At 38.2% G+C, this 21634-nt stretch overlaps 1 protein-coding gene across 1 annotated transcript in view; it reads right to left on the bottom strand.

Annotated features, from left to right (window-relative positions):
• The window catches only part of LOC149158794 (Putative N-acetyl-gamma-glutamyl-phosphate reductase), a 233389-nt gene that overhangs the window by 94195 nt on the left and 117560 nt on the right, over nucleotides 1-21634 (bottom strand). Inside the window, exon 7 of the mRNA XM_089436316.1 lies at nucleotides 16177-16296. Coding sequence (XP_089292442.1) covers nucleotides 16177-16296 — 120 coding nt within the window. The remainder of the gene's footprint in view (nucleotides 1-16176; nucleotides 16297-21634) is intronic.

The raw sequence follows: 21634 nt of genomic DNA, 5'->3' as shown, positions 1-21634 counted from the left end.
GAAGGCTGCAATAGTGTTTACTTCGATGTTTATGCAATTAAATAACTTGTTGATATAAAGAACAAGTAGGAGATTGTAACCCAGTAATTGCAATAGGGGTTTCTGATGTGTTAGATTCAGAAATTTTCACACTCAACCCACTAGCCAAACCCCATGGAAATATGGTCAAAAATCCACGACCAAGGGAGCAATCCAAGTCTTGATGTTTACTTAGCCATACTCCATGGCTTCCAGGTCAATCCCCATGACCAAGGGAGCAATCCAAGCTCTGATGCTTATAGGGCCAATCTCCCCAACCATAAACCATGGTTTCCCGATCAAACCCCATGACCTAAGGGAGCAATCCAAGCCCATAGATGCTACAACATCAACACTCCCTTTCACCAAGGGAGGGATTCTCAACCACTCCAAACCTATCCATGAAGTAAATGAACTTCATCCAGGCAAAGGCTTTGTAAGAATATCAGCAACCTGCTCATCAATAGAGGTGTTGGAGTCTCACCACTCCTTTTTGAATAATGCTCTGGATGTAGTGGTACTTGATCTTGATGTGCTTCGACCTGTCATGGAAAACTGGGTTCTCAAAAAGCTTCATACAACTTTGATTGTCACAATATATCACGGCCAATTCCATCACAAGATAAAACAATCCTGCGTGTAACTTCCAAACTCACGTCGCTTCACGACTCCCCAAACAAGCAGCAATATATTCAACTTCAGTTGTACTAAGTGCAATAAACATTTGCAACTTGCTCATCCAAGATATCATAGTAAAGCCCAAATTGAAACAACATTATGAAGTGCTCTTTCTATCTTTAGTACTTCTAGCCCAATCTGAGTCAATGAAATCCATGTAGTTGTAGTTCACCATTCGTTACACATCTCAATTCATAACCAATAGTGCCACGCAAATATCTCAATATATGTTTCCCTACAATCAAATGTACATGCCTAAGTTCCACCAAGCACTGACTTAGAGTGTTCACTACATAGCAAATATTAGATCTAGTGTTAACTAGATAGTTTAATGAGCCAATCAGTTGACAATACATAGAGGGATCAACCAAGTCAGAATCAGAGTCTCGCAGCTTCTTCAAATTAGTCACCATGGGAATATCCATGGACTTGCAGTCCATCAAGTCCATCATCCCAAATCTCTAAAGGATCTTAACAATATACTTTCCTTGACCAAGGAAAATTTCACCTGACTTTTGCCACACTTCTAATCCCAAGTAATAATGCATTAAACCAAGATCCTTCATTTCGAATTCAAAAATCAACTCCCTCTTACATTGGACAATGAGATCCTTTACTCCTGTCAGAAACAAGTCATCAACATATAGTAGCAAAATCACAGGCTCATCTTTAACAATTTTGAAGTATAGGTTTGGATCAACATCACTTTTAGTAAAACCAAGACTTATCAAATATCCATCAATCCGAGAGTATCAAGCTTGAGGTACCTATTTGAGTTTGTACAAAGTTTTATTCAATTTGCAAACATGAGTCTCCCTGTCATGAACCTCAAACCCTTCAGGTTGATATATGTACACTTCCTCCTCAATCACTCCATTGAGGAAAGCAGTTTTGACATCCATTTGATGTAATTTCCAACTTGCAATAGAAGCAATAGCAATAATAGATCTAATGGAAGTGTACCTAGCAACTGGAGCAAATGTGTCTTCATAATCTTCTCCCTCTTTCTGGGAGAACCCTCTAGCCACGAATCTTGCTTTATACATATCTATGTTGCCATCAACTAGATGCTTGATCTTGTATATCCACTTGGAAGTCACCACTGACTTTCTTCAAGTCTCAGCGCGACATCCTAAGTATCTCTTAACAAGTTTGGATTCCCTTAAAGTCCCATAGGGAGTTGCATGTCCCTCTACTTCCTACAATGTTCTTTCAAGCCATGTCGGCCTCTTCCTAGTTTCTGGCACAATGACCCTTGGTGGGTCATTCTTAATAATATATTGTTACTCTTCTAACATAGCATCTTAATAATACTCATCATTCTTCATAATAGACTGGTACTCTCCTAACATAGCATCTTAATAATACTCATCATTCCTCATAATAGACCAATAATCTTCTAACATAGCATCTTTCCAAATTTGTTGATTTCTTGCTTCTTCATAGTTGGATGGCTGACTCAATTATCTTACTCATCAATGCTACATATCCTAAGTATCTCTTAATGTTTGGATTCCCTGAAAGTCCCACAGGGAACTGCATGTCACTCTGCTTCCTGTAATGTTCTTTCAAGTCATGCTGGCCTCTTCCTAGTTTTTGGTACAATGACCCTTGGTGGGTCATTCTTCATAATAGACTAGTACTCTTCTAACATAGCATCTTAATAATACTCATCATTCTTCATAATAGATTGGTACTCTTCTAACATAGCATCTTAATAATACTCATCACTCTTCATAATAGACTACTACTCTTCTAACATAGCATCTTTCCAAACTTGTTGATTTGTTGCTTCTTTATAGTTGGATGGTTCAGACTCAATTATCTTACTCATCAATGCTACATATCCTGAGTATCTTTTAACACATTTGCATTCCCTGAAATTCCCATAGGGAGCTGCATGTCCCTCTGCTTCCTGCAATTTTCTTTCAAGCCATGCCAACCTCTTCCTAGTTTCTGGTATAACGACCCTTGGTGGGTCCATGGGTTCATTTGGTCCTTCGGCTCTTCTTGTTGATCTTGATGATGATCCACAAGTCCTTGTTCCAAAGGTCCTGAACCGACATCCTTGGGAGCTTCTTGCTCCTCATCATCAATATCCAAGTGTGATCCTTTAGACTTCCAGAAAGCAGCGTCCTCACCAAAAGTAACATCCCTACTAATCTCAAATGCACGTTGTCCTAGAACATAAATTTTGTAGGCCTTCAATGTCTCACTATATCCAAAAAATGTTCCCTTCTTCCCAGAAGGTTCCAATTTGATCCTCCTCCTTGGGCACATGAACGTAGACAGGACAACCAAAGATCCTCAAATGTCCAACTTCTGGCTCCTCACTTGTGAAGACTTCTTCACAAGACTTATTCCCCAATACCTGGTGAGGACTTCTATTTTGGACATAAACAGTTGCCTTGGAGGCTTCTCTCCATAACATGTTTTCTTTATCCTTAATTCTTATTTGAGTTTTTGGTCCTCTTTGGAAATCTCCCTCATTCTCTTTTCCTTATATTTATGAGATAGTCCTTTTCATGACTATCTGAATGGGTTAAAATTATCTAGTATATGATAATTATTTAAATTTAAGTAGTAAGTTTATGTTCACATTAGATAGCTTTACTAATAAATTTATATTAATTAGTTACCCAAACCATTAATAATAAGAATAATAATATTATTATAATATTATTGTAATAATAATAATAATAATTAATATTATTATTTTAGTTAATATTAAATCCATACAATTACTAATAGTTATAATCCCTAGATCTATTAATATTTGTTAACATTTTACTCATTATTATTTTTAATATTCCCTAGATTTATTATTTTTAACTCAAATTTGATTAACATTTTACTTAAAATAACACACAATACCAACCGGAAAGTATTAAAATAATGTTCGTTTGTAGCATTCTAAACTTTAATGACATTCAGAACATTATAAAATATAATGATATCAACCCTAATACATTGAATAACTATTTATCTAATAATATTATTATAATTAAATAATTTAACTAGTCAAATCTAGCTGTTTCTTGGTCAATTATAGTCGTTTGTCCAGTCTAGTCTAATATAGTCGTTTTCCAATCAAACCTAGCCGTTGGAAGATCTGCTATCCCTATTTAACATGTAGCCATGATCTAATTGTTCAAATGGTCCTAACGATAAACCACACTCGTTGGTTCGAAACGCGTCGACAAATGTATTATCATGTGATTTACACCGAAAAATTCTTTCTCATAAACATAAGTACGTCTTGATCATGAACCATAGCTTTCGCAGCGTCCATAATGGTTCTATTCTTCCTCACTGCAATCCCATTCTGTTGAGGGTTGTAAGGGACTATCAACTCCCTCTTAATTCCAGCATCCCTGCAAAAGGCAATAAGTTCCTTGGAGGTATATTCTCCACCATTATCAAACCTGAGAATTTTGATCATTCTTCCTGAAAAATTTTCCACTTGAGCCTTGAATTCCTTAAACCTGTCAAAGATTATCCTTAGTATTTAAGAAATAAATCCATGTATTCCAAGAGAAATCATCAACAAAAGGTTCAATAGTTCAGAAAAAAACCCAAGGATTTCATAGACATGGGTCCACACACATCAAAATGTATAAGATCTAAAAGTCCTTTGGACCTACTATCACTACTTGGAAATGGTCCTTTGGTATTCTTCCCAAGTGCACATCCTTTGCAAACTCCTTCATGTTCAACCTTGATTTCCGACATACTTGTAACAATTTCTCTCATTCTAGGAAAGGCTTTGTAGCGAATGTGAGCATATCTTCAGTGCCATAATTCACAAAGATCAGTGTCGTTATGTATCAATGCTTGAATTGATTGTCCCAAGAATCTATACAAGCCTCCTTCTCGAACACCAATTACTTTGGCAGAATCTATGCTAGAGCCTTTCTTCCATACTAGAACTTGACCATCAACAAAAGCAACTCTATACCCTTTATCTTCCAAGCATGAAGTAGAGACCAAATTCTTTTTCAAACCAAGTACATATAATATATCATTTAAGAAAATGTTACCTCTTGATTCCAGCTGAAAGGATGTTGAACCAATGCCTTTGACTGCATATTTGCCATCGTCACCAAGCTCCACCTTTTGTGTAGTCTTCTTTTCCACCAACTCTGTGAGGCTTTCACAATTTCTTGTCATATGCCTGGAAGCACCACTATTTACAAGCCAAACATCATTGTTATCAGCAATAGAACCTATAAGAGTAGAATAAAAGAAAAAGTTATCATCATCATTCTTTGGCTTCTTCATATGTGCTTGGCCATCATCAAGATTTGCAGTTGAGGCATGTTGCTTGCCCCTTCTCTTCCTGTTATTGTTCCTTTCAAGACACTTGTCTTGATAGTGGCCATACTTTTGACAATGAAAACATTGAACTCTTGACATATCCTTCCTTCCTTGAGAGGGAGGAGGTCTTCTTCCTGGAGCAAGCCTTCTTCCTGTATTCTTTTGAAACCTTCCAAAATTCCTTCTTCCTCTACCATTCCTAGATTGAGTTGCAAATGCTTGATCACCATCTTGAGGTCTTTGAATCCTCCCTCTTGAGACAAGTCTAGATTCCTCTTGAGTGCAAGAGGTCCATAATTCATCAAAACTTGGAACATCTTTCTTCCACAAATGTTGGTTGCAAATGGATCCCATGAAAAAGGAAAACCATTGAGTGTTGTAGTTACAAGCTCTGTATCAGAAATTGGTTCATCAATAGCTTTAAGTTGATCTCTCAATTGGGAGATCCTTATGAAATAAGAAGCCACAATATCATCCTTTGTCATTCGAACATCACGAAGTTGATTCTTCAAACTCATTTTTTGACCAATGTTATTGATGGAGTACAATCCTACTAGAGCACCATACATAGCCTCATAGTCAACGGGTCCGACGAACATCATCTTCCATATTTGAAAATCATCGAATTTGAAATGGATTTGAACAAGTTCGTTGAGGTTCAATTTGGTTTGACCCACAAATTATTATATTTTTTTAAATAAAAGGGTAATACCTTGTAATCATAGTTAGCCACGTTGATTTGCCACCTTGAGTGACCCCAGTCCCTGACTGGTGCCTATACAATACATGATCTTGGATTTCATGACCTCAACGTCGACTATGTCAATGTTATGTAGCTTTCCTTCGTTGAAATCATTGTCAGGGAGATATGACCAACCAAGACCCTAAAAAATATTGGTTCCAGGTTTAATTTTAACCAACGAATTGTGTTTCGGCACCACAACTAGTTTGATGGTGTCCATTTTCACATTGCATTATATCACATGACCACCCGCATTCACTCTAGTGACTTGGTAGCCCTTGTCCCGACTCTGCATCTCATTCCTTTCAAGCTTTAGCCTGTAACATTGTATTTCAATGTGTCAAGATTTGTAACACCCTCCTCCCACATCCACCCAAGTAACCATGCCAACTAGGGTAAATAAGAGACAACAAGCTACTATGATCATATTTGACCTCCTAGGTAACCTTAAGGAAGTGGAATCGACAAAACATCACACACAGTCATCCAAAATCATCAACAGAACCCTCAGGAGACAAGTCAGCCACTCAGACAGCCTGTCCCTGGGTCCCATTGTTGTTCTGGACCTCTGAGGCCATAGTCGCTCTCATGCTATGGGCAAGGGAGCAACCATAGACCTAAAGTTGCTCTCATAGGCCTGCATGCCAGCGACTGTGGACCAAACTTGTCAGTTCTATGCCAGCGACATTGGGATTTAAGCAACTTTTTCAGGACCAAAACCTAGGCTACTACCCAGAAAGGAATGGAAGCTCATAATCAAGTAAAGTACAGGGAAACAACGATGCAAAAGTAAATAGTTGATTAAGACCTTAACCAGACCCCTACTAGCCATGACAGGCATTTCATCAAACATATTGTTAACATGTAACCTATAGGTGTAAACAACAGAATTAAGTGTAGGTATCTCATACTTATCTAAGAATCGCCATGAACCGTTCTTTCCTCATGTCATTTGATGCCTTATCACTTAATAGTCATAAATACCATATCCATTCAAATACAAGTAAAAACATGATGAAAGCCATACATAGTTGTTGTCACAAAATATACATCTAACCAGCATAATAGGAACAAAAATACAATAAACATATCAGCCATCAAAATCCATATATACACCAGTACATCTACACATGAAAATCAAGGAAATGAATTTCTCATTAATGAATACAATGAACCAACTGGAGAAGAGACTATCACGTTCCACCCGACCATAGATTGGTTGAGCCAAGTCTCTCTTCAGCCAATCACCCCCGTGCCATGTTCCAAGCATGAAAGTGGGGCTCATAAGCACATCAAAAACACCAATCAATGTGGATGCCAACGGAGTTCCTCGCCTACACCATGAGGAATTTGAGTGCCTCCTAGTTTCTCAAGCTTTACCATGCATCCGCAGTCCAATCCAGGGATCCATAGGCCCTACACCGAGACATACTCTCTAGGCTTTACCGTGCATTCCATCCCAGAATCACTAGGCCCAACGGAGAGAAAATCCACCTCTTGGCTTTACCGTATATCTCGCCATTCACCGGCAAGAATTCATGGGCCCACCGAGGCACACAATCTAGCTTTACCAACCCACAGTCTGGTTCAGGGGTTATTAGGTCAATGACTTCGTGCATCCTAAGTCTGGTTCAAGGACCACTACCACCATGTGTTTGTCAATTCGGAGATCCACCCCACTCAGCTTCGATCCAATCCGGCCATCCCACATAAACTGCATGAGAGAATTGTGAAATTTTCTAACTCGATATTCTACTGCAGCAAGATTTATTTCTCACAATAAGTTATTTACGAAATCCCTTCAGCAAACATTAACATAAATTCTACTGCAGTTATCACATAATAACATAGAGAAAATAACAAGCACAAGAACCAATCACATCAACACAGTTGTTTCTGGACAATTGTCCTCGGAAAAACCCAATGTGGGAAAATCGATGCAGCAGATGAGGGTTTTATTAATCTTCAACAACAATTGCTTTACAAGGAATGATTTTACAGAGAAACTAAGACACTACTGAGAGAAAACACCTGAGGCAAGGTTCATCCCTTTCTTGGAAACTTTTTGACACCCTGGAGACCCTTCTCCCACTTTTGCGTCACTTATGTCTCACTCTGTGTGGTTCTATGTCCCTCTGTGTCAGTCTGCGTGAGGATTGCGTTTTCCCTCTGCGTTGTCTCTCAATCCCCCTACGTCACCTCCTCCTCAATAACTGACTGTTGTTGATGCCCTCCTCTTCCTCCACCCTGCAACTCTCCCTCTGAAATCGATCTCCTTCTCTTTGAGAATTGATCTTCCTTAGGATACTAGGTATCTGCTAGTGTGTCTCCAAATGATCCTCAAGTCTTCTCTTATACTTTTCCTGTTCATGAATCAACGGCCGAGATTAAGTCTCTAATCAACGGCTAATATTAAAAAGAACTTCATCCTTGTCTCTTAGAAGCTTCTCACCCTAATCAACGGCTATAATTAAAACAGACTCAGGAACGCATTAAAAATATTAATTATTTTAATAACTCCTCATCCAGGTGGAATTTCTCCAACCGATTTCAGGGTCTTGGAGATCTCATGTATTCTAGCCCCTCCATAAAATTTTGGAGCTAGAGCACATTCGATTCTACCCAAAATGAACAAGAACCCATCTCATCAACGCTATCAGGAAATGGCAAGGCTAGGCTGAAAACACTGTCACACCTGGCAAAACCCATGCCATGGTCGAAAATAAACACATGCAATCCCATGCATGCCAAATCTAGCAAGGAAAATACACATGCAAGTCGATACCTGCAATGAAGCCTGTTGTAGCTGCTTGATCCTGCCTTTCCCTACTTGATCTTTGCTTCCTCTTGCCTTCTTTGCCTTCTTTGCCTTTCTTGCTCCAATGCCAAAGTGCTCCAAGAAAAACTCAAAGTGCCCAAGAGTATGAGAGAGAGAGAGAATAATGAAGAACTCCAAAGCTAAACTGACAAAAGGTCACCACCTAATCCTCATACGCCTTTTTATGGATGAGGCCTCTATTCTTTTCATTTTCCATTATTTTCCTTCATTTCCCTCCTCACATGCAACCTGTGACCTTTCACATCTTTTTTCTCCTAATTTCCATTATTTTAATAAATAATTGTGCCAAAAATGCCATTTTGCCTTTCCAAAGCCTTAGCCATTGCCTTTGCCAATTTCCTTAGCCATAAACAACCAAATGAACACCCCCTTAGGGTGCCTTGCCCAACATTCAGCTTGGAATAAGTGTCCCATTCATCTATGATTATATTTTTTTTTTATTACATGAAATTTTCACTAGGGTTGTTACAAGATTGAAGAATCAAGGGCTCAATTTTGCATCCACTTTCCGATTTTCTTTTTGCATGCTCAATTTTGTAAAACTTTGTTATGTTTATGTTTCTAATTTGATGTTTTTATGAACATGATTTTGATTATGAATAAGATATGTGGTTCTAAAATATATATGTTTAATAATTAATCATGTTCGGATGTTATAATTATTTTATAATATGTAGAACTTAATGCCAAATATTATCTTTAAAATTTTCATTGTCGAATTTTTATCGAATTTTAAAGATGTCAAACTCGAACACGAACACGGTGACTTAGCATAGCCTTTGGAGTTTCCAAATATGAAACATATGGGATCAAGTGATCTCTGCATATATGGGATCAAGTGATCTCTGATGGACTCAACAATGATCCTCATGGTTGTGATCTCATTCTTCTTGAATCTTGCCTTTCCTTCATTGTCTTGAGGTTTAGTCACATTGCCCTTCACATAATCCAAGACATCATTCTCTACAAGAATAAGATCAATCCTTGTCTTCCAAGCCCTGAAATTTGTAACACCTTCCAACTTGTTCACTGTCTTAGATTAGGAACCCATGGCCATAGATCTGGACAATAATCAGATTGCAGAAGTAGGTCTCTTGATAGTGTTCTCAATGCCCTTTCCTTCACCAAAGCTCTAAAACCATGTTGATTTTAAAGTGCAATTAATACAAGTACAATTTTCTGCCAGATAATTACTTCCAATGATACAATTTATCTTCTTAACATATTTCAGATCATTAAGCAATTACACTTCAGAAAATTTCAACCATAAATAGAATAGGGCAGTAGAGATCACAGTAGAATAAAGATGCACAAGAGACACAAAAATTTTCCTAGAAAACCCCAACAACCTTTAGTTAGGAGAAATTGTTCAATTCAATCAATTTGTACATCTGAATTTCCAATCAAACATAGTCAAAATAAACATACCAATGTTCCAAGTCAAATCAGGTCAAAGGAGACAGAAAGTCAAACTTCAGATCATCAAGTCAAATCTGGTCAACAAGCCAAATTTCAGCCTCTGCTATTCCTGGTAAACTGCTATCAAGAGGCTGAATTTGGTAGGGTTCTTGACATATTGGTCAACACCATGCCAGATATCTATTTTGTTGTGAACATCTTGAACCAATTCATGGTGGAGCCAAGGCAAGTGCATTGGGTAGTAGTGAAGCATGTGCTGAGATACTTGAGATGTACAATGTAGTATGTTCTAATGTATCTTGGAGGAGATGGAGTGAAGTTGCAAGGATATATAGACTCATCTTGGGCAAGGAATGCAACAAATAGGAAGAGTACCTCAAGGTGTTGCTTCACGTCTTGCATCAGCAATGATTCCCTAGTTCAACAAAAGGCACACTTTCATGACACTCAATTCAATAGAGGCAAAGTATATGGCAACAACAAGTGAGGCAAGTTCTTAGACCATTTGGCTTCGCAAGTTGGTTGCAAGATTATTTGGTCAGAAGTTGGAGCTCACAATAATACACTGTGATAATCAGAGTTGTAATAAAATCTCTACAAATCTAGTCTTTCATGACAAGTCCAAGCATATTGAAATCAGGTATCGCTTCACTAGGGATGAGATCCAAAAAGGGGTAGAGAATCTTAAGTATATATCCTCAAATGAACATATTGCAGGCATTCTCACCAAACCCTTGGTCAAAGGGAAATTTGTGTTTTACAGGGACAAGCGAGGATGGTGCAGAATACCTTCCTCACTAGGGAGTGTTGATGTTTGTAGCTCAAGCAGGTGCTTTTGCACAAGCCTAAGTGTCAAAGAGTGTGGAAGTCGTTTGATTACCTCTTAACCTTAGTAAATGCTTTTTTTTAAGTAATTTCTTTTTATGAGAAAGTGAGTTTAATCTAATGAAATAGAAAGGTTATATGCATTAGTGAATTAGATAAATCACAATTGTTGATCTTAAATGAAGTTGAGATTTAATCTCATCCATTAATCACTTTGGAGTTCTGAATTAGTCATAATTCAAACTTATAAAAAGAAGGTTGAGCCAAGGCAGAAGACACATTATTGAGCACAAGACACATTGAGATAATTAAGGATCCTAGTGATTGGATAAATAAGGAAATTCACTTAAGTGTGCTAAGTTGCTAGAGAAACAACAGCAAGAGGATTTGCAACAAGGAGGAAACCTAACAGTAAAAAATCATGGACTAATTTTCTACAGCAAATCCAACCTGCATGTGCAGCAGAACCCAGTAGCAGTGAGCATGTGCTATTAGTTTTTCATAGCATCACATGTGTTCTAGCCTGCAAATTTTGTGGAGAGGCTAGAAAACATGAGATCTTCAAAACCAGGAAATCGTTTCTAGAAATTCCACCTAGAAATGACTTAATTAGATTATTAACCGTTTTTTTAAATCTTTCCTAAGTCTAAACTTAGGGAATATAGTTAATTAATCATTATTAATTAAGTCAAGGCATGAATGATCTAGAAACTCACACAAATCGACTCCAAGATGATCCTAACCATTGATTAAGTTTTAATCTTGGTCGTTGGTGCTCCAGTAGAGGATTATCAAAGGATGTCGATGTGGTAATGGAGAAAACACTTGAGAAGTTTGATTTCACTCGCAGATCGATTTCCAAAGTAGCAACAGTCAGTTGTCGGAGAGAGAGTTAGAGAGATCGAAGCAATGTGAGGGGAAAAGACAGTGATCCGGAGGAAAGATTTTCCAAATCCAGGAAGGCAGCAGCAAGTGAGTCAAATTATCACAAAGAGGCAGCGCAGAGCCACACAGAGGCAGCGTAGTGCTTCAGAGGAGATTTTGTATTTCGCTGGTGAGAAGCAGTGATTCAGTGCCAACAGCGGAAAAGAGAATTTGGAGGCCAAGAGGATCCATCTTCCATACAGCAATTGATCAGATAGCGAGAGGGACAGCAGTTCCAAGTTGTGAGGACGCAATACTGTGTAAGTTGATGCAGTGATTGCATAGAGGTAGCAAAGAGCAGCTCAACTTGAGCAAAGGTTAGTGTCGGATCGCCTGTGGGAGTGAGATTTTTCTCACTAGATTTATTGTCAGTCATTTCTCTGTATGAATTGCTAGATTTGAGCATCCATAGTATTGTACTCAAATTTACTATTGCATAATATTAAAACCCTCAGTTGTTACACCGATTTTCCAGAGTTGGGTTTTTCCGGGGACTTAGACCAAAAATAACAGTGTCATATTGTGTGTGTGCATCTATTTCTTCCATCGTTTTTATTTCTTCCACAGTATTTTATTTGTGAAGGTTGCAGTGTATTTGATTTGATATTTCTTGTAGCACACAGCAAGTAAATTGTTTAATTGAATTAACAATTAGAAGAATTAACATCAGTTGTTGCAATAGGATTCGGGGTTAGCCGAATTTTCACATGGTACCAGAGCACAGTTGATTAGCCAAAGAGCTCAGTAACAAAGGCATAAGGAGTTTCGTTGTTCAGTGTGGGCAGAAGTTCGAAACCCCAAAGGGTAGCGCAGTCACTTTGCCAAGAGGTCGAGTTACTAGAGGAGATTCGATTTTTCTGAGTGAGGGGTAGAAAAAATTGATCTCTCCAAATCAAGTGATTTCAGAGGCAGAGGGTGCAACTCCGTACTTTCGTTGGGCAGATCTCTAGCTGGACACAGGGGTTTTGCAACATTACACTGAAGCAGAAACAGTGTCGGGGTGGAAGAGAGAAGAGAACACAGAGGGAAAATTTTCCTCAGCGAACTTCTAGTCTCAAGAATTTTGATTTTCCTGGCAGATCATCAGTAGTTGGGAGCAGATCTTCTCACTCCAAAAAGGAGTGCAAGTAGCAAATCCAGCAGTCGAGCAGTGGGAAAGAGGGAGATTTTCAGGTTTACTTTCCCAGCTTTTGAGTTTCGCAGATTTTGCGGATTTGCATAAATGGCCATACGAGATTGCCAGAGGTGGTCGTGCGAGTTAACTACAATGCAGATCTGGGCAGCAGATTGACTTCTAGTTGTCGGAGATAGGTACCAGAGGAAGTGTGAGCTGTCTAGTGCGGGTTGCAAAGTGAAGAAAGGTCCCAGTAAGGGACAAGGCTCAAAAGGGGATAATGGGGCACCAAATCTAGGAGGAGGAGGAGTATGAGACTCCAGTGTGCCAAATGGGCAGGGTCCTTGAGGAGTCCACCTTATGGATCATTACCTGGCTACAGGGGCCCACAGTATTCAGTAGCAAGATGGATTAGTGACAGTTGATGCAGTCAGATGCCAGAGTGACAATTGTAGAGACTAGTAGCAGTCAGATGCTAGGGAGCACAATGCAGAGTTGGCAAAGTGCAGAGTTAGCAGCAATGCAGATTCCTTAGTGACAGTGCAGATACTAGCAACAGTCAGAGACTTGGGTGACAGAAGCATTATATTGATCACAGTTGATTTAGTATTTTGAATGTTTTTCAGTTGCAGATGTTGTAGTCGCAACAACAACATATGAGAGGGAGTTGCAGTGCAGATGCAGTGTTGGTAGCAGTATGGCAGTGTTAGCAGCAGCACAGATGCAGCATATATCAGAGTTGCACAGTGGTTGGTGGGCAGTATGGCCAGACATCAACAGCGTGACAGGAGATGATGCAGAGACAGGGTGTTGCTACAGGGTGTGCAGTAGCACTAGAACACATTCCTCGCTAAGAGGGAGTGTTAGTTTTTTGTAGCATTGGATGTGTTCTAGCCTTGAAATTTTGTGGAGAGGCTAGAATACATGAGATCTCCAAAACCCAGAAATCGTTTTTGGAAATTCCGCCTAGAAATGACTTAATTAGATTATTAACCATTTTTTAAATATTTCCTAAGTCTAAACTTAGGGAATATGGTTAATTAATCAGTGTTAATTAAGTCAAGAAGTGAATGATCTAGAAACTTACACGGATCGAATCCAAGATGATCCTAGCCATTGATTAAGTTTTAATCTTGGCCGTTGGTGCTCCAACAAAGGATTATAAGAGGGGGTCGATGTGGTGATGAAGAAAACAATTGAGAAGTTCAATTTCACTAGCATGTCAATTTCTAGAGTAGCAATAGTCAGTTGCTAGAGAGAGAGTCAAAGAGATCGAAGTAGTGTGAGGGGTAGAAACAACGATCCGGAAGAAAGATAATCCAGATCCAGGGAGGCAGTAGCAAGTGAGTCGAATTATTCCAAAGGCAGTGCTGAGAGCAGCGCAGTAGCTTTAGTCAGGCAGTTTGATTTGGAGAGAAGAAAATTCGTTCTTAGTTCTAGAGGTCGGGAAGGAGACTCAGAGGGCTGGAGAGACGATTTTCTCAGCATCCAAACGCAAAACAACTTCATCTTAGCACAGTCCGAAGCAAGTCGTCCAGCCAGCTACGCAGAGCAGCACAGAGGCTAACGTAGTGCTCCAGGTGGCCGACTTTTTAGATAGGGAAAGTCTAGCCAAAGATTGCTTATGGGAGAAGGGTAACCTTCAGTGTTTTTCTCAGATTTTCTTGCTGTTTGGATTGCCAGTTGGGCATCCATAGATGTACGCAAATTTCATTGTTGCATAATAAAATAAACCCTCATTGTTGCACCGGTTTTCCCAAGTTGGATTTTTCTGGGGACATTGGTCCAAAAATAGCTGTATCATTTATGTGTGTGTGCTAGCATTTCTTCCAGCGTTTATTCTTCTGCAGTTTTATTTGTGAAGGTTGCAGTGTATTTGATTCGATATTTACCGTAGCACACAGCAAGTAAATTGTTTAATTGAATTAACAATTAGAAGAATTAACATCAGTTGTTGCAATAGGATTCGGGGTTAGCCAAATTTTCACATGTGTGAGTACGGTACAGGCACAACACGCAGCACGTAAGGTCGTACAGCAGCTTGCAGGGACAGGTTTGCATATTTAGGTTTTCTTAGAGATTTCAGAGGGCCATACAGCTTTACAAGTGGCCAAAGTTTCTTTAGTGAATTTCTGAATACTGTTATAGCTTCTATTTTCTCACTGGGTAGATTTTCCCAAGTTGGGAAAACCCTTGTAAACTTGGAAATTTTTCTGAAAGAAATGCTGGCAGCTGAATTTTGAAAGACAAATTTTGTGTGCTTTGTGCAAATGAAATTGGATTTTTTGAATTTTCGCTTCCACTCAAAATTGAATTTTATTTGCCAGTTAAAATCCCAGTATTACAATTTATTCAGTAAGCTGAAAATTGAATTAAAAAACAGCAAGAAATTTTTGCTAGGAAATATTCTGTAATTTACTGGGGTTAGAAAATTTAACAACTAACGGATGCAGAATGGCAGGTCCAGGTTGATGAGCAAGAATCTCATCAAAGCAACAACAGATCTGACCCAAATGACTCTCTCTAAGGTAGTTGCCTGAAGGGCAACAAGCCCCTTGAATAACAATGATAGTCAATCTGAAATGGTTCAGAATGTTTACCCCCATGTATTCAATTTTTATCACAATTCAGTATGTAGTTTTATAATTAACTGGGGTTAGAAAATTTAACAACTAATGGATGGAGAATGACAGGTCCAGTTGATGAGCAAGAATCTCATCAAAGCATAAATCAAACCTAAATAACTCTCTCTAAGGTAGTTGCCTAAAGGGCAACAGGCCCCTTCAATAACAATGATAGTCAATCTGAAATGGTTCAGAATGTCTACACCATCTATTCAATTTTTATCACAATTCAGGATGTAATTTTATGAAGTCTTGCTATGAGTCTTTACTAGAGTGTCCCCCACATAAATAATGCATCTTGAGATTTCATCGATGAATGATTCTATACATGATTTGTTAAAGGAAATTATTTTTCCTATTAAAAATGAAGTTGCATCATTTTTTATCAGCAATTCACAAGTTTGTTCACATGGGGTTATATTCTACCATATGATCCTTAAGTGGTTTTGAGCTCCAAATTAAAAAAATAAATAAATAATATTGAAGAGACTAGACATTTAGAAGCTGCCATTACACTAAAAATGAGATCAAGGGCATCTAAGAATCTGTTCCCTGAAAAACATGCACAAAAAACTAGAGATCTAGAATCTTCATTCAAAATGCATCAACAAGCAAAAACATCAAAGAAATGATTAAATATCAAAGCATTGTAACTAGCATGAGACAAGTATAAAACCTCCAACAATGGAATAAGAGGCAGCTGTACAGAAGTAGGATAGCAACCAGGGTTTGCTACCACTCGTGCATTTCGTATATTATCACGAAGAATCTCCGTGAGTCCATAAATAGCTTCTTTCTGAGGCAAGAAAACAAAGAAAGTCAATTAAACCAAGCACGGCCCAATCACCCCAACAACAAATAATCAGCATTTAAAAGCAAACTTTTGTATCAAGAAACTAAGATCTTTGAGAAACCATGATAAATACTAAAAAACAACAATGTCAATAAAGTTAGTATAAGACACAAAACCAAGAAGGTAAATTACTCTCAGGAGCTAAAAGGCCAACCTTAAATTTGTCATTGAGATTTACAGTAAGGTCAAATATTTCAGTATCTTATTTAGAAATCAAATTAAAATAATTCTTCTCTAATCCATAACTTTCATAAAAGACAACAGTAACCCTGAAACTAAAGTCATTATAAATCTAATTGATTAAACATCATTTCTGGCATCATGATACTTATCAGAAAATGTTGCAGTAGATCTCAGCGAATTGTGAGAGTTTAAGAACTGAACATCTTCACTCCATCTTTAGTATCTATACTATCAATGGTATTAACAAAGACGAGCAGCAAAAGTGAACATCACTAAAATTGGTTGTTTAGATAGGAATAGACTACTGAGCCATAAAATATCTCATTTTCTTTTCTATCTAATCGGGTTCATGCTATTTGGTTACTGCTCAAAGGATTCATGGATCCTACTTCTATATGGATCATTGGCAAAAGAGGAACCTTTTAATGCTTCCCCATAAGCTGTTAAAGACTACCGAAAGCCCTTATCCTATTTAATAATATATTAGTGCCTTATGTTGATTTGGGATAGCATCAGATGTGCTCTAGCCATGAAAAATGGTGGAGAGGCTAAAGCACATGAGATCTCCAAGACCCAGAAATGGTTTGGGGAAATTCCATCTGGTTAGAAAGATATTAAAATAATTGATATTTTTAATGGAGTTCCTAAGTCTAAACTTAGGAAAATTAAAATATTAATGGGCATTAATATAAAACTGGGTAAGAAAGTTCTAAATGACATGGATCAAGCCAAATCTAATATTAGTTGTTGATTAGGGACTTAATCTCGGCCGTTGAAGTCTCAACAGGAAAAGTATAAGAGGAGGCTTGAGGGTCAGTTGGAGATACACCAAGATTGATCAGTCAGTTCGATTTTCTAGAGCAGGGTTTGCTGAGAGAAATCGAACAAGTGATCTGAGTTGCAGCGAGGGGCAGTGAGTGCATAGCAGAGGCAGAGATAGTGCCGAAGGACTAGCGCAGAGGCAGAGGAGGCTACGCAGAGCCAGCAGGAGCCACGCAGAGGGCCAGAGTGACTGCGTAGAGGCTAGCAGGGCCTGCGTGGGTGACGCAGAAGGCTAGAGAGCCAGTGCAGAGTAGCAGAAGGCTGACGAAGGGGGCTTCTGAGTGACGCAGAGGCCAGGAGGGCTGACACAGAGCTTCAAAGAAGCGTCGGAGAGATTTTCGTGGAGCAGACTTGTTGAATATCTGCTTCCGAAGAGAGGTATTACTGTCAGATTGATTTCTCTGTTGGGTGAGCCAGTTTGGCACCCTAGTTGTACTCAAGAAAGCTACTTAATAATAAAACCCTCAGAATTGTTGCACCAGTTTTCCCAAGTTGGGTTTTTCCGGGGAGGATTGTCCAAAAATAACGGTGTCCCTTGTGTGTTTGTCTATTCTTTCAGTTGATAATTTGTAGATGGTTGAGACTGCATTTGTTTTTATTTTCAGTGTTTATATGGTTAGATAACTTGTTAAAGGAATAAACAAGTAGGTGAAATAAACCAGATAGTGCAGGAATAATTTCTAACGAGTTAAACTTAGAAATTTCAACATCTAATTGATTAAATGCATCTCTTCTTATCCTATTTAATAATATATTAGTGTCTTATTGATTAAATGCATCTCTTCTTATCTTATTTAATAATATATTAGTGTTTAAGTATTAGGGGGTTTACGCAGTGCATTATATTAGATATCATTTTTGGGATTCAACTATGTTAAGTAAGTCATTCACGTATGACCATTTCCATGAGAGGTAGTCGTAACTAACCAATTTCTCATGATTTTTTAATAGTTCACTTAGCACTCATTGCATCGGGTGATGCTCACAGGGGTGAAGAAGTGGGATTGAAACTAGTGAAATGAATCACATAGTGTCAATCATCACTTCCGAGGCTTGCACCCAGTAACCAGGACGTCCTAGGAGGTCACTCATCCCAGATCGCCTCTGGCTCAAGGGCGCTTAACTGTGGAGTTGTCACCACAATCAAGCCCACTTAGCTTGCTACCCCATTTGCAAAACCTTAGCAAGTATTGTGCCTCATGAACCATTCAAGAAGAGATCCCTTCACTCTTTTTGAATTTAAGTATTAGGGGGTTTACGCAGTGCATTATATTAGATATCATTTTTGGGATTCAACTGCATTAAGTAAGTCATTCACGTATGACCATTTCCATGAGAGGTAGTCACAAATGATTAATTTCTCATGATTTTTGAATAGTTCACTTAGCACTCATTGCATCGGGTGATGCTCACAGGGGTGAAGAAGTGGGATTGAAACTAGTGAAATGAATCACATAGTGTCAATCATCACTTCCGGGGCACAATACTTGCTAAGGTTTTGCAAATGGGGTAGCAAGCTAAGTGGGCTTGATTGTGGGGAAAACTCCACAGTTAAGCACGCTTGAACTAGAGGCGATCTGGGATGGGTGACCTCCCGGGAACTCCTGGTTACCAGATGCAAGCCCCAGAAGTGATGATTGACACTATGTGATTCATTTCACTAGTTTCAATCCCACTTCTTCACCCCTGTGAGCATCACCCGACGCAATGAGTGCTAAGTGAACTATTCAAAATTCATGAGAAATTAGTCAGTTACGATTACCTCTCATGGAAATGGTCATATGTGAATGACTTACTTAACGCAGTTGGATCCCAAAAATGATATCTAAAATGATATCTAAATGCATCTCTTCTCATAGAGTTGGATGTAAAAATAAATTTTCTTCTCAAATATATGAATTCCTCAAAACGTTTAGAAAATACAGCAAGAAGTGAATTCAAAATTAATACATGTAACAACTGAGATATCTTTCTGAGCAATGGTATCTCTAAAATGTGGAAGACCATATGCTTAGCATCACCTATGCGTACAGCATACAATTATATTTAATCCTGCACATAAGTACGTCTAACAGTTTGGAACTTTGCACCCCATGATAATGATGAGTGTGAAAAGTATCTTAGTTTCCCTCCTTAAGAATCTATCAACAGAGCTATGCTTATAACTGTTTTATTATCTTCAACCTTGCCCACTTCCTGGTAAACTAGATTCATAATAATGCTCATATTTTGTAATATAGCTTAACTTAGGAATTCAAGTTCGGAAGTTTATATTGTAACAAAGCCATGTTATAAAGATAAGTTATAAGACTTATAGTTAATCAAGTCAAATGTTAAAAATTAGGTGTTGACAGCTATGTAACAAACAAGTAACGTATGTCTCACATATCTGTCTCTCTCGTTGAGGACACACTTATTTAACAACACATACATCTGAATAATATAAAATCGAAATATTTTTTTATCCTATCCGCATCTTTCTGGCTATGCCATTGTGCATGCATATTTTTGATATGTATCAGAGTTATAGAATCAGAGTGAAGGAGGCGGCATCTAAGAGGCACAATGAATAATAGAAGAGGTCTAGGGATTATGTAGAATCATAACACTGGACAAGGCCAAGGAATGGCACACATTAGAGCAGATCACAGGAAGACACTGAATTGCACAACAAAGACATACAATTCAGCATGCCTATATAAGTTAAAATTAGACTATTAATTTTGGAATTCATAAATTAAATCTGCCGTAACAAACTTAGGAAGAAATCAAATCAAAATTAAATGGAAGAGAGAAGTTTCATCAAGCACAAACACACTGCACAAAATTCAAGTGTTGATTTTGAGGAGAGATCAGAACTGGCACAAGGTTCGAGGGAAAATTGAAACACATTTTGATAAGCACACACCCTGAGAAGAAACATACATACAAGCAACAAAAAATCCCAAGAAGAAATGTATAAGATATGGGTGAATCTCAGGAAGACAGTGGCATGAATAACAAGGAGAACATTGAAAAAATGGACAAGTATGTGATAAGTACGAATCTATGGACAAAGGCAGAAAAATGCAACAGTGCAGTGTGTTAATGCTTGAAACTGCAAAGGTTCCAAGGTAACCAGAGAATGTACATTGCCACCTCGTACAGCGTCTTTGCACTTTCAAGTTATAACTTGCTAACGCCAATAGGGAATCCCAATGTAACCTGAAAATGAAGTATGAGCCCTAGAGACAAAAGAACGTTGCCAATCTATGGGAAGTACTTGTTGTAATATAGAAAATCAGATTGTAATATGCAATAGAGCATACAAAAGTTAAAAAAGCAAGCAAGAATGCAGTTTTACATGACTTTCTGCCTTGGAACAGTGTAAATCTGTTGTTAAGACACAAAAATCTTCCCACTGCAGATCTGCAGGTGGAAATACAAAAACAGCAAATTTTAATGACCGACATTATGAATTATAATAGTCCCTTGAATTCCTCTGGGTTATGGAGTTGAAAAAACAATCAAGAGGAAATAATTCCCAATGTTCAAAAGTTTTAAGTTAACCAGAAGAAACATTTAACAAGAGAGATATAGCCACCAAATAGATGTCACCTTTATTCCAAAGTTGGAAGGACAAAGTTTGGGGAATATTAGCTTCAACTGCAAAACACCAGGGAGTGCCAAACCACTTCCAAAACACCGCTTTGCACCGCAATGTTCAAGAATAAATTCACAAGGACAGGTTTGCATATTTAGGTTTTCAGGGAGAGGTTTGCTGAATAAAGATTGGACGGCATTAATACCATTCGCTGACATGGACCTTATACACATGTCAAGGAGCATACCTTGTTGGAACAAGTTAGGTAGGCATGACAAGAGGCTGAGTTCCTATTCAAGGATGAAGGCTGAAGTGCAGAACTAGATGAAGTGTATACTGTATACTACTTGAGCTGAGGAGACTATATCATGTTTAAACAAGGATACATGGTTGCTAAAGCGGTCTCTAATGGATGTAGAAAATGTTGGATTTGCAAAAAAAATCTAGGGTTTGGAAGGCTGAAAGTCTTGGCTATAAAATATCCTAAAGTTTTAGACCTCTGGATATCTAGGGTTAGTAATGTGAAAATTCCTACTCCAAGGAACCCCTACTGCAGCAAAAACTGAATTTACTTCTCCTACTTGATCTTAATATCAGTGTTGCACACATCGCGATCGGGATTTAATATCGTTAAAATCTCCAATCGTTTGATCTACAACATAAAATAAATACATTGACACATAAATATGATAA

This window comes from Pinus tabuliformis, chromosome 5_2 (assembly GCF_031772625.1).
Source record: "Pinus tabuliformis cultivar Carrire ecotype Pingquan chromosome 5_2, CPIR1, whole genome shotgun sequence".
NCBI lineage: Eukaryota > Viridiplantae > Streptophyta > Pinopsida > Pinales > Pinaceae > Pinus > Pinus tabuliformis.
This window is presented reverse-complemented; position numbering and strand designations above follow the sequence as displayed.